Source organism: Centruroides sculpturatus, unplaced genomic scaffold (genome assembly GCF_000671375.1).
Source record: "Centruroides sculpturatus isolate CEXI.00-Female unplaced genomic scaffold, Cexi_2.0 scaffold785, whole genome shotgun sequence".
NCBI lineage: Eukaryota > Metazoa > Arthropoda > Arachnida > Scorpiones > Buthidae > Centruroides > Centruroides sculpturatus.
Window position 1 is genome coordinate 287,019 of NW_019385677.1, and position 21,584 is coordinate 308,602.

The following is a 21,584-nucleotide window of genomic DNA, read 5'->3' on the forward strand; positions in this document are numbered from 1 at the left end:
TAATTTATATATAATACTAAACAGACGATAGCAAACTCAATTTAGCCGTTCCGTAGCGTGGCGCAGGGTCGGAGGAAAGTAGTTCGGCTGCTCATCCACTATTGGTCCAGACTCTATCAATCTTGTCGCGAAACGACGTTATAGGAGGTACGTTATACGAAAGTTGCTAGAATTTTTTCGCTACGTTATAGGAATTGTCGTTATAGGAACGTACGTTATAGGGGGGTCGACTGTATTTTTGATAAATGCTTTGATTAGGATCTTTATCTTACAGTATTTATGACATATAATTGTTGAAGATGAGTTTTTAGTCTTCAATTTAAATTTAATTCAATAATTAATTTAGTATACAACAGTATACTAAATTAAGATAAGTTTATTGACAAGACTGTCTTGTTTATAAAATCATACTGTCGGTTTATGTTACCAGCTCATAGGTATGAGGGAATACATGTTGAGAGTTGATATTTGGCACAGAGTATTAGGTGCCCAAATCATTTGCACATAAAAAAATCCAGATTTGTAGGTAGTCAGGGGACTGAGAACAGAGTCAAAATAAAATACAAAATGGCGATCCTCTTCTACAAACGGCACTTCACCCCACCGAAGTCAGGTGGGAAGAGTACCACCCACAGTCATTCTAATAAGTGAACTCTGACCTTAGAAGAAACTGTGTGTTCAGTCCTATGTTAAATATAATTTGTAATCTAATTTTGTAAATTTGGGAGTGCTTCAGATATGATGTTAAAACGGTTTTATGTCATTACAAGTGGGTTTTTTTAACATTATCTAGTATAGTAAAATCGTGGGACTGATAAAAATTTGACGTTATATTAGGATTGTCGTTACATCCGATGACATTATAATTGGGTTAAACTGTACATTGTTTGTGCAAAATTAAAAAATAATTTCAGACAATACAATAGCCATGATTATTTTTTTCATAAACGGGAAATTTTCGTTATGCATCGACAAAAATTCAACCTGGGCCAACATGCAACAGAGAGAAATTTCGGAATTGGATAGGTTAATTTCATCGAAAATGCATCGTGGTCGTGGCCAGTGAAGTTTGAATTATTGCGCTCAAAAACAGCGATACCAAAGAAGATTGGAGAATGAGAACGAGACCTGCCTTGAGCGTAAACGTGATTTCGCTTATTAGTGAGTTTCTGAGACATAGTCTTGTCCCAAATACTGTTTTTCCGTTTTACTTGTTTAAAATTCAAATAGTTTTTAACTATAAATAGTATTAGAAATCTCCACATTTTTTGGTAACAAGTCATTCATAATTCTTTTTCTAGTGAGGCAATTGAAAAATGGTGTTTATGTGGTGCATTTTTGAGATTTATATGATGAATCAATTGAAATTATTCTAACTTAGAATTTAGACAACCTGGATAATAGAAGCTCACAAGACTTGTTAATTAGATATAAATTATTTTATAAACAATTACAAATCTGTTACTTGCAGACATAACAGACTTTTATGCAGACTTTAACAGAGCCTTTATAAAATGGATGCAAAATTACCAATGGCAATTGAATCCATTGTCTTTTCTATCTTTGATGATGATAGAATTTTTAATGTAGGGTGATCAAAAAGTTTCTTTGCAACATTACAGGTCCTAAAATTCTGACTGTTTTAATGGTTGCATTAGTATCCATTCTGTTTAACATTTCGAGAATATGATAAGTCTGTATTATTGTAGTGTTGCAGAATTATATATTTGTGTATGTGGTATCTTTGTGGAGTAGTCTTCCAATTGTTCTAAATCTGTTGAAATACACTTTACGACAGTTTTCTCTATAATAATTCTGTTATAAAATTTAATTGAATTGAGTGAAAATTCTGATTTAGATGTCTAATTAATCTGTTAATGTATTATACAAGGTTATTAACATATTAAAGCGTTAAAGATCATAATGACATCAAAATATTGAAGAAAGTTTTATATGCTTCGATATTGTTGATAGGAAGAATACAGAAATCATGATGATAAACAACAACAATTGTAAGTGATAGATATAGCAGAATCTGAGTCATTAAGCATTTTTGAGGCCTCTGGCCAATTTCTTTAGAGCCACAATATGCATATGAAACAAAAATATTAGTGATCAGACAAAGCGTCCGAGGCAAGTTCCTCAGCTTTGACTAGGCTATCCATGCATTCCTGCAGCCCTCAAGTTCAATAAATATTGGATTGAACTGAAAGTTCATTCAGGTATTTGCAACACTTGTCTGCGTTGCCTCTGTCATTCTTATCAAGTTTTAACTTGTTTAGGTAGACATTATGAATATTAACATATTTAATATGTAAGTTAAAAGATACAGCTTTTTTTTTTAAATTCTGTTAATTAAAGATAAGAAGGTGCATTTTTGACATCTCGTGCTCTATTATTTCCAAAAAGGGAAAAGAGACAAAAATGCAAAAGAAGATATGTGCTGTATATGGAGAGAATGCAGTTACTAATCAAACATGCCAGAAATAGTTTTCAAAATTCAGGGCAGGAGGTTTTTCTCTCAAAGATGAACTCAATCAGGATGACTTTAGACCATAGATGAGTCCATAATGGTGTCAATTCAAAATGAATGGCATAGAACAACACAAAAATATCTCAAATGTTGTCAGACATTTGGCTAGCCTTGGATAACTTCCCATTATGATGTTTGGGTTCCCCATCACTAAGTGAACAAAACCTTATTGAGCATGTTTCTGTTTGTGATTCACTTTTAAAACGCAATGAAGACAAACAATTTTTTAATGCACGAGATCTTGGAGTAAGCCAGGTGATCCACCAGTGCTACAACCTAAAGCTGGTTTGCATCCCAGAAAAGTAATGATTTCAGTTTGGTGGGATTGGAAAGGGGTTCATTATTATGAGCTTTCACCCAACAACCAAATGATTAATTCCAATAAATATTGTCTCCAACTGGATGAACTAAAGGCTGCAGTGCATCAAAAATGTCCGAAACTTGCAAATCAGTGGGGAGTTGTATTCCATCATGATAATGCAAGACTGCACATATCACTAAATGTGCATCAAAAACTTCTAGGCTTTTAAATGGGATGTTTTGAGTCACCCTGCGTATTCTCCAGATATTGCTCTCTCAGACTATCATCTTTTTCGTTCATTGTAGAATGAAATTCTATGCCATTTAAATTAATCTCTAGAAAGTATCAAAAATCACATTGATAATTTCTTCAATCAGAAACCCACCCAATTCTACACAGATAGAATTATGAAACTACCCTTCAGGTGGCATAAGGTTACTGAACAGAATGAATACATTGTGGATTAAAAGTTTTTATTTATTCCAAAATAGTATATTTTATTTCTTTCAAAAAACTGAAGAAACTTTTGGTTCAACCCAATATTTTAAAAACTAGTTTATCATCATATAATTATATTAAGTGTAAAATTTTACTTGAGTTTTTGTATTTTCAGAATTGCGTGTATCTCTTGCCCGACTGTGTACAAAAAATTACGTTCATTAAATGACGGTAAACTATGGTTATGTCTCCTGGAATACGACAAAAGATTTGGCATCTACGGAGATGATTTTCTTTTCTATGATTACAAGAGTCCCCTAGACCTGGACGGACTACCAGAGACTGCCTTCGACGTGGTGCTGGCTGATCCACCATACCTGTCCAAAGAGTGCCTGAGTAACGTGGCCAAAACGATTAAATTTCTTGCTAAAGACAAGATCATTCTTTGCACAGGTAAGCATAAAATATATTTGACACACAAGCCACCATCATTTAATAAGATAATCCATTTTTAGATGTCAAATGACATCTAAAAATGCTAACTGTAGAACATAATTAGCAGTAATGTACAAAAATTCATCTTGGTTTCGATTATAACTATAATGCTAGAGATTGTCTGTGGAAAATTTTTAATAGCCTACAAAATTTCTGTCTATTCTAAAATCCTATTTTCCCATAAACATTTGTAATGATTTCTTTGTTTATCATAGCATCATACTTACACGGGGTCACCGTGGCATTTTATAGCAATCGCAAACCCTTTTTTATTCATCAAAACAGAAAGTTATTCACCAGATTACTTTTTTGATTACTGTAGCTTTTTCTACTGACCTGAAATGAAAGGATGAGAGACAATATAAAAAATGCAAAGCTTTTATCGCAGAGTTTCTCAACCAACTTTCTGTTTATACAGTAAAATTGTTTTGTTCTATAACACCTTCATTTATAGGACCTCTGCTCCATAATGCACTGCAGAGATTAATTTCTAACAAATAGTTTATGTAACTATATAAATTTACAACACACATTTTCAATTGAAAAGTAAACATGAATATAATAATAGTAAAATTGTATCTTACCTAGACCGATTTATGTTCTGTGCTTTTTTTTCCTCTGGACTACTCTGGCTATTTGCCACTCCAATTGCCAGATGGATATAATTTTCATAAATTTTGGGACAGTCAGTGTGACCTCTGCTTTCAGAACTAACAGAAATTGGTAATGTTTGCGTTTATTATAAATGCTTTTAAATCAAGGATGGGCAGGCAACCTGTGGCCCACATCACATTAAATATGAATAAATATATCAATTTCCCAGCTTAAGGAAGTATGCAGCAAAAATTCAAATGTTATTTTCTACAATTACATATGTAAATAGTTTTTCCACAATAGATTTAGTAGAAATTAAAACAAGAAACTGGCTAACAGACACATTGAAACTAATTTAAAACTAGCAGTGACCAGTGTTCCCTCTAAGCTGCGCGACTGCGTACTGCTCAAATTGTTGCCGCGCATGCGAGCACGCACACCGATTTGAATTGTTGTTTACTTATTTCTCACTCTGTCTGCAACATGATTGCTGCTACGTATATTTCAATTAAATACATTAAATCATTGACAAGAGATAATATTTTGTATAAAAGNTGGAAATGTTGAGTCGAATTAGTCTAGAATTGATTAATTTTATGAAAGAAAACCTTTCAAACAGCCGTAGTCCGTAAACTATGATTCCTACAAAATTGATTCATAAAGAACGGAACGTATCTACCGTCTTATAGGGGGATCTACTGTATATATATATTCGTCAATGCTTTCTTTATGTAAGTTTGCCGATTAGGGGGGGAGTTTATTCCCTACCATCAGGATGGACTAAGGTCAATTCGTATGTGGGTGGTGGTTTCAAGGAGGCAGGAAGAGACAAGTGTTTCACAAAGAAACCGTTTATTTAAGTGACAATGCTTACATAATTAGGTCAATGTCCGGAAGTCTGGAGTTTGGTTTACATTGTCTTTGAAAGTTCTTTCTTTCTCTTTTCATGTTGGCGAGTCAGTCTTCATTGATGTTGAAATTAACCGCACAAAATGTCAAAGGATTCACAAGGAACTGGGAATGTTGTGTGCACCTGATGATCTGCAGAAGATGAAGCCCTTCTGTCCTTTTCAAACTAGTTCTTGTCAAAAACTTTTGACTTTTCTCCTCGCTTCTCAATTGGTCTCCCACCTGTCTCCAGGTGTAAATGGAGCTCCCTTCAGGGTTTGGGAAAGGTCAGTTAGATATGATCTATCCGACATCATCTCTTAGACTCCAATCACATTTTGTCAATGACTATGACACCCACACTCATTCTAATATTTTTCTAGTTTCATTTCACTTTCTAAACTGTGTTTTAAGTTTTAATATTTTCCTTTTCAATTTTCTTTATATAAAATTTTGTTTTTTCCCACTATTCTTTATGAGCATTGACATCAAAGTCCGGTGTCGCCAACTCGATACTTTTATAATTTCTTTTCTTGACAGTTTAACTTACAAATTTTACATTTTTCTTTTTTTGCTCTATTTCTGGTCTCACATTTATAAGATGGATTTTATATTTTAAAGTATTTGCTGAGCATAAGTTCTTAGTGTAATAATTTTTTATATATATATTCTTTTTAGGAAGATGACGATGACATTCCACAGCTTTCAGCAGAGACTCTACAAGCGTTGTACGAATTTTACGAAGAGAGAACTCAAAAAATGACCGAAGAGATGAACAGGGAGAAGAATGAAATTGAAGAAGATTGGGTATAAATTTGTTATTTTTTGCATATTAAAATGGTTTAATTTGTAATTAAACACAAGGGATGAGTCAAAATGACATAAACAACTTTGACATTTTATTTCAAATCAACTATACCATTTCCATGACATAAAGTGATATTTATGCTTTTATTTGGATAAAGTTTCTAATAGTATATTAGTCCTTCAATAAGTTTCTGTGTGTATGCAAGGGTTACATTTAAACATAAACATAATAATCAAAATTGTGCCACACTTTCTACACTGCCATATTTTTCTCAGTCTAAAATTATTGCAAGAATTATGAGAACACATCACATAAACAAAATAATGGACAGGGAGAGTGTATGAACATTGAATCTTTCACAGAAACCCCCCTAAAACATCTAAGGGTATGAGGTAGCCAATGAAATAAAGTTGTTGTTGTCATTTTGAAAACATAAATGCCATTAACCAAGTCTAAAGATAATTAAGAAAGCTAGTCTATGGCTAATGAATTTGCTTTCCGGTCAAAGTTTTGGTCACTGAACATTCACTAACAATAAACTGTACATTTGAAAGAACTGAATGGAAGAAAATGTGAAAAATATTTCTTCTCGCATAATTAAACACTTGCATCTATTACCGCATGCAATAAACTTTCTTTCGGTGGTGGAGGTTAACATTCGATTAATTATGGAGTTTTCTTACTTAACTCATTACGTTACACATATTGTCACCTGAAATGTTCCAGTTTCTTCAATTCTAGATCTACAAAGTCACTCGATCCGAGGATTTGTAAAAAGTTCAAGAAGTCTCCGGGAGGATCGTCGCTTAAGGAACAGAGATTCGAAGGATCTCGAGGCTAGTCAAATTTAGCTATCATAAATATGGAAGTGTTCTGCAAGTTCCACATGAATTTATTAAACGTTTTCTATGGTATCCAGTCTAAAGGACAGTCTGGTGTAACCATCCAGCAGAGCATAGTTTACTCTGCTTTGTCTCAATGGTGATGAAACCTATGCATAGATTGCCAACAGTCAGTCCAAATGCTTCATACATTGTTGTAACTAGTCATAATGGGAAAAATCATTTTTAATTAATGCCAATGAAGTCGTCATTATTTCCCTGAAGACACTAAAAGTATAAAGGTATAAAATTGAGTATTTTTTAAAATTTGTGTAGGAGTGAGTAAAATATAAATTTCTAACAGGCAAATAGGATTTCTTCCAAAATCAGTCTCTTGATAGAGAGGCAATTATCTGTACTAAGGATCTTCTACAGTTTATATACAATGACAGATTTTACTGAAGTATGCAAAGTTTGGTTAATTAATTATAATAATTTGATTTATTTAGATTCAAAAAATATTGTTAATTAATAATAAAGTAACAGCTAAGTTGCAATCTTTTTTCAAGCAGTTTTTTGTAAATATGATGATAAAAAGATGATAAATAACAACAACACAAAGCCCGAATAGTATACATACTACATTGCCAAACGATCGCCTAAATATCGGGCTAATATATGGCTACTTAAATGATTAGAACTAAAGAAATTTGTCATAAGAGGTAGCCTACCTCTTAGGACAAATTTTTTTAGTTCTAATCATTTAAGTAGCCATATATTAGCCTGATATTTAGGCAATCGTTTGGCAATGTAGTAAAAAGATGATAATTTTTTAAATTAGAATTAAATTTCTTTGGCTGTTGTAAATCATATATTCAGTTTATTAGTATTCTAATTTTCTAACTTATATTTAAATATTTGTAAAAATTTTTGTTAATTTCTGATCCTTTCAGCAACTCAGCCAATTTTGGTATGACGAGACAACTGCCGAAATTCTGGCAAAAGAAGCCATCGCGTTGGCAGGAAACAATGGCAAGTTAGTCACCCAACATATTTTAATTTATTTTATATAGTTTAAGTCATACATGAAACAAAGAATGAATACAGTAGACCCCCCTATAACGCTTAGATACGTTCCACGCTAACCGAAAATTACGTTGTAGGAATGATTAAATACATGAGCCAATCGCAGCCCGATAGGTGTGAACTTTACGGACTAAGGCTGTTTGAAAGGTTTTCTTCTATAAAATTAACCGATTCTAGACTAATTCCACTCAACATTTCCAAAATACGTATAATTTTTTGGGAATAATCTGTATAAACTATGCTATAAACAAAAAATTATAGGNAAAAAAAAAAAAAAAAAAAAAAAAAAAAAAAAAAAAAAAAAAAAAAAAAAAAAAAAAAAAAAAAAAAAAAAAAAAAAAAAAAAAAAAAAAAAAAAAAAAAAAAAAAAAAAAAAAAAAAAAAAAAAAAAAAAAAAAAAAAAAAAAAAAAAAAAAAAAAAAAAAAAAAAAAAAAAAAAAAAAAAAAAAAAAAAAAAAAAAAAAAAAAAAAAAAAAAAAAAAAAAAAAAAAAAAAAAAAAAAAAAAAAAAAAAAAAAAAAAAAAAAAAAAAAAAAAAAAAAAAAAAAAAAAAAAAAAAAAAAAAAAAAAAAAAAAAAAAAAAAAAAAAAAAAAAAAAAAAAAAAAAAAAAAAAAAAAAAAAAAAAAAAAAAAAAAAAAAAAAAAAAAAAAAAAAAAAAAAAAAAAAAAAAAAAAAAAAAAAAAAAAAAAAAAAAAAAAAAAAAAAAAAAAAAAAAAAAAAAAAAAAAAAAAAAAAAAAAAAAAAAAAAAAAAAAAAAAAAAAAAAAAAAAAAAAAAAAAAAAAAAAAAAAAAAAAAAAAAAAAAAAAAAAAAAAAAAAAAAAAAAAAAAAAAAAAAAAAAAAAAAAAAAAAAAAAAAAAAAAAAAAAAAAAAAAAAAAAAAAAAAAAAAAAAAAAAAAAAAAAAAAAAAAAAAAAAAAAAAAAAAAAAAAAAAAAAAAAAAAAAAAAAAAAAAAAAAAAAAAAAAAAAAAAAAAAAAAAAAAAAAAAAAAAAAAAAAAAAAAAAAAAAAAAAAAAAAAAAAAAAAAAAAAAAAAAAAAAAAAAAAAAAAAAAAAAAAAAAAAAAAAAAAAAAAAAAAAAAAAAAAAAAAAAAAAAAAAAAAAAAAAAAAAAAAAAAAAAAAAAAAAAAAAAAAAAAAAAAAAAAAAAAAAAAAAAAAAAAAAAAAAAAAAAAAAAAAAAAAAAAAAAAAAAAAAAAAAAAAAAAAAAAAAAAAAAAAAAAAAAAAAAAAAAAAAAAAAAAAAAAAAAAAAAAAAAAAAAAAAAAAAAAAAAAAAAAAAAAAAAAAAAAAAAAAAAAAAAAAAAAAAAAAAAAAAAAAAAAAAAAAAAAAAAAAAAAAAAAAAAAAAAAAAAAAAAAAAAAAAAAAAAAAAAAAAAAAAAAAAAAAAAAAAAAAAAAAAAAAAAAAAAAAAAAAAAAAAAAAAAAAAAAAAAAAAAAAAAAAAAAAAAAAAAAAAAAAAAAAAAAAAAAAAAAAAAAAAAAAAAAAAAAAAAAAAAAAAAAAAAAAAAAAAAAAAAAAAAAAAAAAAAAAAAAAAAAAAAAAAAAAAAAAAAAAAAAAAAAAAAAAAAAAAAAAAAAAAAAAAAAAAAAAAAAAAAAAAAAAAAAAAAAAAAAAAAAAAAAAAAAAAAAAAAAAAAAAAAAAAAAAAAAAAAAAAAAAAAAAAAAAAAAAAAAAAAAAAAAAAAAAAAAAAAAAAAAAAAAAAAAAAAAAAAAAAAAAAAAAAAAAAAAAAAAAAAAAAAAAAAAAAAAAAAAAAAAAAAAAAAAAAAAAAAAAAAAAAAAAAAAAAAAAAAAAAAAAAAAAAAAAAAAAAAAAAAAAAAAAAAAAAAAAAAAAAAAAAAAAAAAAAAAAAAAAAAAAAAAAAAAAAAAAAAAAAAAAAAAAAAAAAAAAAAAAAAAAAAAAAAAAAAAAAAAAAAAAAAAAAAAAAAAAAAAAAAAAAAAAAAAAAAAAAAAAAAAAAAAAAAAAAAAAAAAAAAAAAAAAAAAAAAAAAAAAAAAAAAAAAAAAAAAAAAAAAAAAAAAAAAAAAAAAAAAAAAAAAAAAAAAAAAAAAAAAAAAAAAAAAAAAAAAAAAAAAAAAAAAAAAAAAAAAAAAAAAAAAAAAAAAAAAAAAAAAAAAAAAAAAAAAAAAAAAAAAAAAAAAAAAAAAAAAAAAAAAAAAAAAAAAAAAAAAAAAAAAAAAAAAAAAAAAAAAAAAAAAAAAAAAAAAAAAAAAAAAAAAAAAAAAAAAAAAAAAAAAAAAAAAAAAAAAAAAAAAAAAAAAAAAAAAAAAAAAAAAAAAAAAAAAAAAAAAAAAAAAAAAAAAAAAAAAAAAAAAAAAAAAAAAAAAAAAAAAAAAAAAAAAAAAAAAAAAAAAAAAAAAAAAAAAAAAAAAAAAAAAAAAAAAAAAAAAAAAAAAAAAAAAAAAAAAAAAAAAAAAAAAAAAAAAAAAAAAAAAAAAAAAAAAAAAAAAAAAAAAAAAAAAAAAAAAAAAAAAAAAAAAAAAAAAAAAAAAAAAAAAAAAAAAAAAAAAAAAAAAAAAAAAAAAAAAAAAAAAAAAAAAAAAAAAAAAAAAAAAAAAAAAAAAAAAAAAAAAAAAAAAAAAAAAAAAAAAAAAAAAAAAAAAAAAAAAAAAAAAAAAAAAAAAAAAAAAAAAAAAAAAAAAAAAAAAAAAAAAAAAAAAAAAAAAAAAAAAAAAAAAAAAAAAAAAAAAAAAAAAAAAAAAAAAAAAAAAAAAAAAAAAAAAAAAAAAAAAAAAAAAAAAAAAAAAAAAAAAAAAAAAAAAAAAAAAAAAAAAAAAAAAAAAAAAAAAAAAAAAAAAAAAAAAAAAAAAAAAAAAAAAAAAAAAAAAAAAAAAAAAAAAAAAAAAAAAAAAAAAAAAAAAAAAAAAAAAAAAAAAAAAAAAAAAAAAAAAAAAAAAAAAAAAAAAAAAAAAAAAAAAAAAAAAAAAAAAAAAAAAAAAAAAAAAAAAAAAAAAAAAAAAAAAAAAAAAAAAAAAAAAAAAAAAAAAAAAAAAAAAAAAAAAAAAAAAAAAAAAAAAAAAAAAAAAAAAAAAAAAAAAAAAAAAAAAAAAAAAAAAAAAAAAAAAAAAAAAAAAAAAAAAAAAAAAAAAAAAAAAAAAAAAAAAAAAAAAAAAAAAAAAAAAAAAAAAAAAAAAAAAAAAAAAAAAAAAAAAAAAAAAAAAAAAAAAAAAAAAAAAAAAAAAAAAAAAAAAAAAAAAAAAAAAAAAAAAAAAAAAAAAAAAAAAAAAAAAAAAAAAAAAAAAAAAAAAAAAAAAAAAAAAAAAAAAAAAAAAAAAAAAAAAAAAAAAAAAAAAAAAAAAAAAAAAAAAAAAAAAAAAAAAAAAAAAAAAAAAAAAAAAAAAAAAAAAAAAAAAAAAAAAAAAAAAAAAAAAAAAAAAAAAAAAAAAAAAAAAAAAAAAAAAAAAAAAAAAAAAAAAAAAAAAAAAAAAAAAAAAAAAAAAAAAAAAAAAAAAAAAAAAAAAAAAAAAAAAAAAAAAAAAAAAAAAAAAAAAAAAAAAAAAAAAAAAAAAAAAAAAAAAAAAAAAAAAAAAAAAAAAAAAAAAAAAAAAAAAAAAAAAAAAAAAAAAAAAAAAAAAAAAAAAAAAAAAAAAAAAAAAAAAAAAAAAAAAAAAAAAAAAAAAAAAAAAAAAAAAAAAAAAAAAAAAAAAAAAAAAAAAAAAAAAAAAAAAAAAAAAAAAAAAAAAAAAAAAAAAAAAAAAAAAAAAAAAAAAAAAAAAAAAAAAAAAAAAAAAAAAAAAAAAAAAAAAAAAAAAAAAAAAAAAAAAAAAAAAAAAAAAAAAAAAAAAAAAAAAAAAAAAAAAAAAAAAAAAAAAAAAAAAAAAAAAAAAAAAAAAAAAAAAAAAAAAAAAAAAAAAAAAAAAAAAAAAAAAAAAAAAAAAAAAAAAAAAAAAAAAAAAAAAAAAAAAAAAAAAAAAAAAAAAAAAAAAAAAAAAAAAAAAAAAAAAAAAAAAAAAAAAAAAAAAAAAAAAAAAAAAAAAAAAAAAAAAAAAAAAAAAAAAAAAAAAAAAAAAAAAAAAAAAAAAAAAAAAAAAAAAAAAAAAAAAAAAAAAAAAAAAAAAAAAAAAAAAAAAAAAAAAAAAAAAAAAAAAAAAAAAAAAAAAAAAAAAAAAAAAAAAAAAAAAAAAAAAAAAAAAAAAAAAAAAAAAAAAAAAAAAAAAAAAAAAAAAAAAAAAAAAAAAAAAAAAAAAAAAAAAAAAAAAAAAAAAAAAAAAAAAAAAAAAAAAAAAAAAAAAAAAAAAAAAAAAAAAAAAAAAAAAAAAAAAAAAAAAAAAAAAAAAAAAAAAAAAAAAAAAAAAAAAAAAAAAAAAAAAAAAAAAAAAAAAAAAAAAAAAAAAAAAAAAAAAAAAAAAAAAAAAAAAAAAAAAAAAAAAAAAAAAAAAAAAAAAAAAAAAAAAAAAAAAAAAAAAAAAAAAAAAAAAAAAAAAAAAAAAAAAAAAAAAAAAAAAAAAAAAAAAAAAAAAAAAAAAAAAAAAAAAAAAAAAAAAAAAAAAAAAAAAAAAAAAAAAAAAAAAAAAAAAAAAAAAAAAAAAAAAAAAAAAAAAAAAAAAAAAAAAAAAAAAAAAAAAAAAAAAAAAAAAAAAAAAAAAAAAAAAAAAAAAAAAAAAAAAAAAAAAAAAAAAAAAAAAAAAAAAAAAAAAAAAAAAAAAAAAAAAAAAAAAAAAAAAAAAAAAAAAAAAAAAAAAAAAAAAAAAAAAAAAAAAAAAAAAAAAAAAAAAAAAAAAAAAAAAAAAAAAAAAAAAAAAAAAAAAAAAAAAAAAAAAAAAAAAAAAAAAAAAAAAAAAAAAAAAAAAAAAAAAAAAAAAAAAAAAAAAAAAAAAAAAAAAAAAAAAAAAAAAAAAAAAAAAAAAAAAAAAAAAAAAAAAAAAAAAAAAAAAAAAAAAAAAAAAAAAAAAAAAAAAAAAAAAAAAAAAAAAAAAAAAAAAAAAAAAAAAAAAAAAAAAAAAAAAAAAAAAAAAAAAAAAAAAAAAAAAAAAAAAAAAAAAAAAAAAAAAAAAAAAAAAAAAAAAAAAAAAAAAAAAAAAAAAAAAAAAAAAAAAAAAAAAAAAAAAAAAAAAAAAAAAAAAAAAAAAAAAAAAAAAAAAAAAAAAAAAAAAAAAAAAAAAAAAAAAAAAAAAAAAAAAAAAAAAAAAAAAAAAAAAAAAAAAAAAAAAAAAAAAAAAAAAAAAAAAAAAAAAAAAAAAAAAAAAAAAAAAAAAAAAAAAAAAAAAAAAAAAAAAAAAAAAAAAGAAATTCGCTTCGATCCATTAAGAGAAAAGGAAAAGAATGATAAAGATTGCATTTGTTTTTATTTTTTTTTTTTACTAATTTCTTTCTTACTTCGAACCTGGATAAATTTTGTACGATGCGACGAATTAGAAGCGAATTTTTATATATAAATCATAAAAATTAACCAAAAAATTATAAAGATAATTAAGTTATAATTACGCATATCTAATATTTAAAAAATGTCTGTATTGATTTCATTACTTTTCTTTATAAGAATCTGATAATGTTACAATAAACTTCTCTATTTTTTTGTTACAATTCTGGAAAAAGTTTTTGATAAATCGATAAAACAGTAACCGTAGAGAATGACAATGAAGTTATTTTTATCAAAATATCAATTTATCATCAGAGAAAAATACAAAAAAAATGATAAAAATAAAATAATTTCGATTAAGTCACCGCACGAAGAAACGTCCCTTTCAACTTAAAAAAAAATTAACTTTTACTTTAAAATAATCACAAAAAAACACTCGAAAGTTATAGATTACTCTTCTTAAAACATATAAAAATATTTTTTACATTCATAAAAGTTAAATATACTTTAACATCCTTCGTAATAATAATAATACTAATAATAAAAGTAATGATAGTGAGTCTGTATATTTTCTTACTAAACTTACGACGAAAGTAGGTGATAAAAGAGGAAAGACTTATCAAAATTCCTGTTTTAAAGTTGTAAGGAAGTGCTACAACAATAATATCCATCAGACAAAAATCTTTTGAACATACTCTGAGTAATCAGAAAGGAAATCTGAGATTACATATAAGACATCTCTTATGTTATCTGATCTCCTTTGTCGCCGCAATAAATTGTAAATATAAAACTGTCTGAGATTAAAACAAACTTTGGATATTGGAAAAATATCATAAAGAAATATATATTGTATTTATATATATATTTTTTAAATATTTTTCTATAATAAAAATAGATATATAAACTATAAAAAGTCTTCTTTAATATAATTCCGTATATAACGCGCACATGTACTAAAAATTAATATAAAAACGTCTTTAATTTATATGCATTATGCTTTAAAAATTTAAACAAATTATTATAATTATAAATTAATTTATTTAAATAAATACATATAATATAAATAATAACTGTTTATAATAGTTTATTTTAATCAATAGAGCTTTAATCTTAATTAGTAAAATTATTCAATTAAACAATGTGAACGTATCTCATTTAACGTTTTAATTAAGCTTAATTCGTGTTAATTAAATAAAATAACGTATTAATTTTTATGTAGGAAAGTAGTTTTATGTTCTATTTTTTTAATATTGATTTTTGTTATTGATCATATAACACTTAGAAGCGTGTTACAGTAGCACATTCGAAACACTTGTCTTTATCTATAGAGTCAAATATGTGCATTTTCAGCAATATTTTTATATATATATCGCTATCAAAAGAAGCAATATCACTCAAGAGTTATGTTCTTATGATAAAATAAGTGTTTCTTCCATCAAACTTAAAAGATACGGCCGAATTTTTAATTGAAATCTGTTGTTATCGGCAATAAATTCTCGTGTAAGTATGGTTTAATGAATTATTATTCCATTTTAAAAAAAAATTCTACTGATGTAGATAAAATATGGCAATAATTGCCCACCCAAAAAAAATTACACCAGACTAAAGGAGACGATTTGGGAAAGACAATGAAGATTCAAATTTTTGGCACGAGTCCAAAACCCGCCCATTCACGTAAGGTATTGTTGCGTAAAACGAGGTTGAGCGCCCTCGTATGGTTATGAGGTGACTAACCTTTTCAGTTCGACACCGATGAGGTCAAAGGTTCATTTTCGTAAAGGAAAAATATAATTTCTATCGAAAATTACCTGAATAATAATTCTTTTTTTTTATATATATATAGAAAAAGTAACCAAAAGAAGAATGAAGAGACAATCTTCTCGCATCCATCTTTGGCCTAATGGGGAGGAACAAAAGCGTGACGGTTCGGTTGTCAACGGGATAGAGTCTGTCAGTGTACAACATCTGGATTATGTTTTGGGGGGGAAGGGACAGCTGACGAAACCGGCCAGATGCGTTCACTTCTTACGTATACATCATTAAATTCAGCTTTGGTTACTCAAAATAAATTGTAACACGTGAATCATCAAACAGAAAAGTGTAAAATAATTATTTCTTTATTAACACTCTTAAAAAAATAGGGAGAAAATTAATTCAGTTAAGGGATTTTTCCTATTTGTTAAAAAAATATATTAAAAGTGAGAGAAACTTTTCACTTTTCTCTTCCCTTTTCAACACGGAAGACAAGCAAACAGCGATAAATCACGTCCGGTTACTTACGTCATTGGACCAAAACTGTTGTGGCACGAACAATAAAAAATAAAAAAAACAATAAAAATTATACTTCAGAAGTTAATTTAGTATCAAAAACATAAAATATTTGAGTAGCCAAAGATTGCAGCGCCACAGCACTGGCGAAAATTTAAATTTGCCGACTGGAATTCTTTTGGATAATGGATGCTCTACTGTATATGAATAAATCATTCATTGTGATTTACCGACTTTCCCCCCTCTCTTCTCTTGAATGCAGCCCTTACATAGATAAAAGGTTGCCCATCCCTGCTTTAAATAATGATTTAACATTACTTTTGATTTTGTATGACGAATAACAAATTAATTGAAAAATGCTATTTTAGCAGTTACAATATTCGTAGAGCAAAAAATACTGGATTTTGAATACATTGCTAACAAATGAAGGCAATTTTCTAAACATGTACTGATGGACAATCCAGACAAAAAAATTCTTGAAATGAATAAATATAACAAGACCCTGTTTTATATTTTGTTTGTCAAAAATATTATGCTGTAGATTTTAAAACTCAAAGGGTACATATTGCCAATAAGATTTGGTACAGTGGTGTATACATAGAAAACAGTAACTAATTCCTTCATACTTTTAATTATCTACACATGGAATTTTTCATCATACAAATTATTATTACTAATAGAACAAGTTTGTATTTATTGCATTAAATAAATTATGCTAATGAATTATGTTGACAAATTCTATTACCCTCCTCTTGTGTTTTAAAATCTAAACACTAATTTTTCATTGTCATTGCAGGTGCAGTTATGGAAGAACTAGCTCATAAATTATTGGGAGTGAAGAAGTGTTTGCTGAAAATAAACCACGAAAAAAATTTAGGAAACAAATTTAATTGTTATGTAAATTATGAACCTTCCTTCACATAAAAATTAAACTTCAACATTTGTATAACGGGAGAAAATATGCTTTCACTTAATAAATCTTTAAATTAAAATAATGACGTTCTTTCTACAGAATTACAACTAAAAATGTTTGTTACTTCATAAAGCTCGAGCTTTACTTCTCTTCTACGGCTGCTGTAGATAAACTTCGTCTGTAACTGCAAATGAAATAGATTATTCATAAAATGAAAATACATATTTTTATTTTGCAGAAATCTAAATAAAACATTTGCAATATTTACACAAAAATTGTTTGTTATAAAATAGTTGTTACTTTTTCTTCAATCGATTTGTCTCAAATTTCTACTGAATTCAAATCTGAAAGTAACACTAACAAAACTGGCATCCCAAGGTTCCTCGATCACTGACAATGTATAATGACATATGTTCAATACTATTATTAGTGTGTAGTGTTGTTCCCAAGGATAAATATACATGTGTAAATTTTTACTAATGTTACTGAAAATACTCTCTTTAAGATTTTATTTTAATTAATAACTTGTAGTCAAATACAAGTGTGTGCAATTAAATCCATATTAATTAAATTTTGAAGTTGGGTGATATAAAATTGGAGTTTTGGAGGAAAGAGTTTTATATAAATGTTTTACACACAACTAAAACACATCCAATTTTTCCTGTAAAAATCTACAGCATTGTGATGATATTAATTGTCCAAGTGATTACATATGTTTGATGTTTACAGATATATTTTATTTATCTAAACCAAGATAATCCACAATTATAAAGTATAAACAATAATATAGTGGATAAAATATTTAAGTTATGAAGGATAAATTTTAGAAAATTAACCTTAAAAAACTCCAGGACAAACATACAATTTAATTGCTTTATCATCAAACATTCCATAGAATAGAAGAAATGATATCCCAAAAAAATTGAGATACCTCCACGGTTTGTCCTTTTTCACACAGTTCAGGAACACTGAAATAAAGATTCACTCTGCCAAGTGACAAAGTTCTCTTCTGCCTCAATATGTATAACTTGTTAAAATCAACACAGAAAAGAATAACAAAATAAAGATCTACTCTGCCAGGTGACTGTCTTCCTGAGGCAAGAAAGAAATAAAAAAAAAACAAAAGAGCATTTCCATAATTTTTTTTTGTTCTTTCATAATACAGAATAATGAAACAAAGATGTGATTGCAAAAAATACAAGGGGGAGGGGGGACCCAAAAGAATGAATTCTCCTGGATGGTGGGCTCCTAGAACACAATTCCTGCACCAGGAGTGTGTTCAATGAATCCCTTTTGCATCAGTTTACCAGATAGCATTGTTGTATGAGGATAAGTTTTGCAGATGTTTTCACACATTTTCCTATCTGTTTCTTTAATGTGGAATGGATTATGCATTTGGAATTTGTTTCTCAGGGTCAAACAACCAGAATTTTTATCTAAATGTTTTGAGAATGTTGCATCAAGATTTGTGGAATGCATGTCTCAAGTCATGGCAAACAGATGCAAAATTTTCTACCATGACAATGCTCTTGCCCATGCTGCAATGTTTGACAGTTTTTGGTCAAGAATAATATGAACCTGTGCTTCACCCAATCCTGCCCTGTGCAACTTTTATTTGTTTCCTCAGACAAACTCTTTAAAGGTTTCCTTTTTTTCAATATGGAAGAGTGAAACAAAAACGGCATCAAAATTTATGAAGCCAAAAACTGTTTCGAGGAGCAGCAAAATACGTCTTAGTAGGTGCATTACTTAAGCACTTCTTGGACTTATCTGTTCTAGACATAATATAAAGCAATATTAATTGCTTTTGAAGTTATCTAAACCTATTCCAAAATTCTAATCGCTGATTCAAAAAAGATGCACGACAGCAGGTTTCCTCTGAATTATTCCCAGATAGCTTCAACAACCTGTGTAGATGGTAAGAAAGTAGACAGTCTCAAATCTATTCCAAAGCAGAGAGCAACAGGAAATTTACAAACCAGCCTTAAGAAAAAAGTGATTAACTGCAGACACCAATTGGTTATTGTATACACAGTGCAATACAAAATGGTTAAGAATTTTTAAATTAGAACTCAACAAGAACTCCATTTTAAAATATAGAGGAAAAGGTGGTATTATGGAACCTCCCCATTTCAAACTGATAATAAAGGCAAACTGTAGCAGATTGTGGCTGAACTGAACTAGGCAGACATCCATAGCAAGGGAAAAAACCATTTTACTTCAGTTAAACAGTTGTCCGTATTTAATCAGCAAATTTGTATTTTTCAAAATTCGGAAGTTTTGAATGCTAAGTAAATTTAATTATTTTTAAAATATAAATCGTGTAGTTGTAGGTTCACTGGTGCATGTATTCCGTTCCAGAGACTTAGGGGTACATATCACGTTTTTTAAATTTTGGTCTTGACAGACATAAGTTAATTCAAGATGGCAATGCGTGAAATACAAACCCATTGGTGCTTTTACATTAATATGGAACTCAACTCCTCCAAACTCTCTCTTTGCAAGCAGACATTCGTCCGAAGCAATTTGTGAAAAAGACACTAGGTAGAAAGTCAATTCTTCCTGAGAATATTGAAAAAGAGCTGCTGGAATATATATTGTTGATGGAGGTCATATTTTTCTATTATAAAAGCATTTTTGTGATAAAATACATCGGAGTAAATAATTTTGTAATTATTTAACATATTTTGTACTTTCCTATTTGTTTTTGGCTACATTAAAGCATTTTTTGAAAATATATATTAAGGTTCCATATTACCACCTGATTTTCTCTAAGCCTACTTTCTGACTTTTTGTATCTTCTGCCTTCAAAAACCATACTTATAGTTACACTAGCAAAAAATCCAATTAGGAACATTTAGTTTAATAGTTACCAGTACTTTTCGCACAAAAAATGTGGGTGTAGTTATGATACCTTGTTTACAATTCACTAAAATGTAATTGGGGTTCCATAATGCCACCTTCTCTATATTGAAGCGCAATAGGGATTTAAACTTGTTTTGTTAATTAGTCTTGTGTTTATTGTATTTCCCACAAATGTCATTACATTACCTGTAAAATCATAGTTTGAACTGTGTTCCAAATTGATGTGGACTTATATTTTTGCCCTAAAAACAAACATTTCATGCTGTCGTAAGGTGGCACTTTCTACCAATTTTGGATGACAAATGCACTATAAGCTGTTAGCTTCAGTTTTGTTCCATATTTGCCATGGAATTAATCATTGCAATCCAGAAATAGGGTCAAAGTACCAAATCAAACTTGATTTATGGTCGGATTTATAGAATTATACAGAGAATACTTGATTGGTTATCCAAAGGGTTCCTTTTAGTTAAACAGAATCATAAAAACTAAGAGGAATGTTTAATTTTCAATTGATCGAGCATTTTTCATTCAAAAAGAACACTCTAAATACAGGCTTTTGCATCAAGAATCCAAAAACATTAAAAAGATATTTGAGAAGATTCTGAAATACATTTAACACATTATATCATCTTCAGAAGTAAATATTACAAGAAGCTAATTCGTCAAAACAAATTGCGATATATGCTTGCATATTTGCAATTGTTTAACTCTATTTTCTCTATTAAATTAATAATAATAAATAACTCACTTGAATATTCTGTATAATTGGTATAATCCAGTCAGAGCAACAAAGACATTTACACTAAACAAACTCCAATTCTTAGGAATAATGACCATTGAATATCTCGACCAGATTATTCCTACGGAAAGAGATGATGTCAAGTAATTCAATTACATATTTTTTGTTATCTGTATTCAGGTATAATTATTATATAATATAAACAATGTTCTGATCATTAAAGTGTTTGTTAATTTACAACTACAGTTATAATAATAAAATTAATTAAAAACTAGAATTATAAAGTTATAATGCTTACATTTTGCACAAACTTGAACAGTATGATTAAAATTTTTAATATCTATAAGTACAGTGTGTCTAAAATGTTACCATGCAGTAGGAAAGGTTTGGATAAAGTTTTGATAAAAGCAAAATTTTACATACAATATTACAGTTTCTCCCGCAGCAGATGCCGAGAACAAAGTCAAGGGCCTACTAGTTTGGGAAGTTTCTGCAATACTGCCCATTTTGTGAAATTTGACAATCAAACTTCACGCGGTGTTATAGCAAGGCACTCATACATCTGGAAACTGCTGGGAGAATCTTTGTTGCGATATATCTCCAATTCAATACAGAACACATTCCACCGGGAATATTTGTTGCTCGATCATCAATGCCATTATCACTCGGCCAATACGGACCTGCACTCTCATTAAAATGTGGATGGGCATTTCAGAATATCTGAACAAACAGCAATGCCGTCTACCGCAAAGTGAAAACACGGAATATGCAACAATTGGGTGTTGTATATAATATCCTCACAGTAACTTTTTAGACACCCTTTATTTTACTTTTCCAACTGTTATAATATAAGAGGGAAAATATGGCAATCAGTCAAAAAATGACCCCCCCAGACTTTTACATTTTAACTTTGGGAACTTAAAATGCCAAAAAACTTGAGGGTTTTTCTGTATTTACGGATATGAGTGAGTGAGTGAGTGAGTGAGTGCGTGTTTAGAGAGGCATGATTTCTCATATGATAAAAAATTAAAAAATAAATAAATTGCCTGACAATAAATGAATATAAGCCTCAAGCTTAAAATACTTTTCATAAATACAATTTTAAACTACTTTACTGAAATATAAGCCATACTGAAATATGGTAGAACCAGTGGTGATATTCAGCGGGTTCGCACAGGTTCAGCCGAACCCGTTCTTAACATTTTCAAAGTTTTCCGAACCCGTTGTTTAAACACATGTAACATTTCTCAGTGATTTTGTTTCTTTTAAAAAATATATTAAAATATACGTATTATACTCTGTAACACTACTAAACTAGAGCCTTATACCCCGTTCGCCTTGGTGCAACCTCCATCGACCGTTTCAATCTCGACTGAAACGAGGTTCAATCGTGATCGACTCAAGAGAGTTCTTGAAACTAGGTCCAGTCATACGAGAGGTCCCACAATCCCACGCGCGCGAGAAAATACAAGATGGCTGCGGAACACGTGTCGGGCTATCGACAGCGAAATAAAAAAGATATTGTATTTCGAGAAAC

The 21,584-nt window shown here is 24.2% G+C and overlaps 2 protein-coding genes across 2 annotated transcripts in view; one reads left to right on the forward strand and one right to left on the reverse strand.

Annotated features, from left to right (window-relative positions):
- LOC111641127 (EEF1A lysine methyltransferase 1-like) overlaps positions 1-16,718 on the forward strand; it is a 26,242-nt gene extending 9,524 nt beyond the window's left edge. The window contains exons 2-3 of the mRNA XM_023387250.1: positions 3,433-3,725; positions 16,327-16,718. Of these exons, the coding sequence (XP_023243018.1) occupies positions 3,433-3,725; positions 16,327-16,454 (421 nt within the window). The 3' untranslated portion in view covers positions 16,455-16,718. The remainder of the gene's footprint in view (positions 1-3,432; positions 3,726-16,326) is intronic.
- Positions 16,403-21,584, reverse strand: part of LOC111641130 (mitochondrial pyruvate carrier 2-like) — a 33,820-nt gene continuing 28,638 nt past the window's right edge. The window contains exons 4-5 of the mRNA XM_023387252.1: positions 20,057-20,168; positions 16,403-16,627 (exon numbers count right to left, since the gene is read on the reverse strand). Of these exons, the coding sequence (XP_023243020.1) occupies positions 16,585-16,627; positions 20,057-20,168 (155 nt within the window). The 3' untranslated portion in view covers positions 16,403-16,584. The remainder of the gene's footprint in view (positions 16,628-20,056; positions 20,169-21,584) is intronic.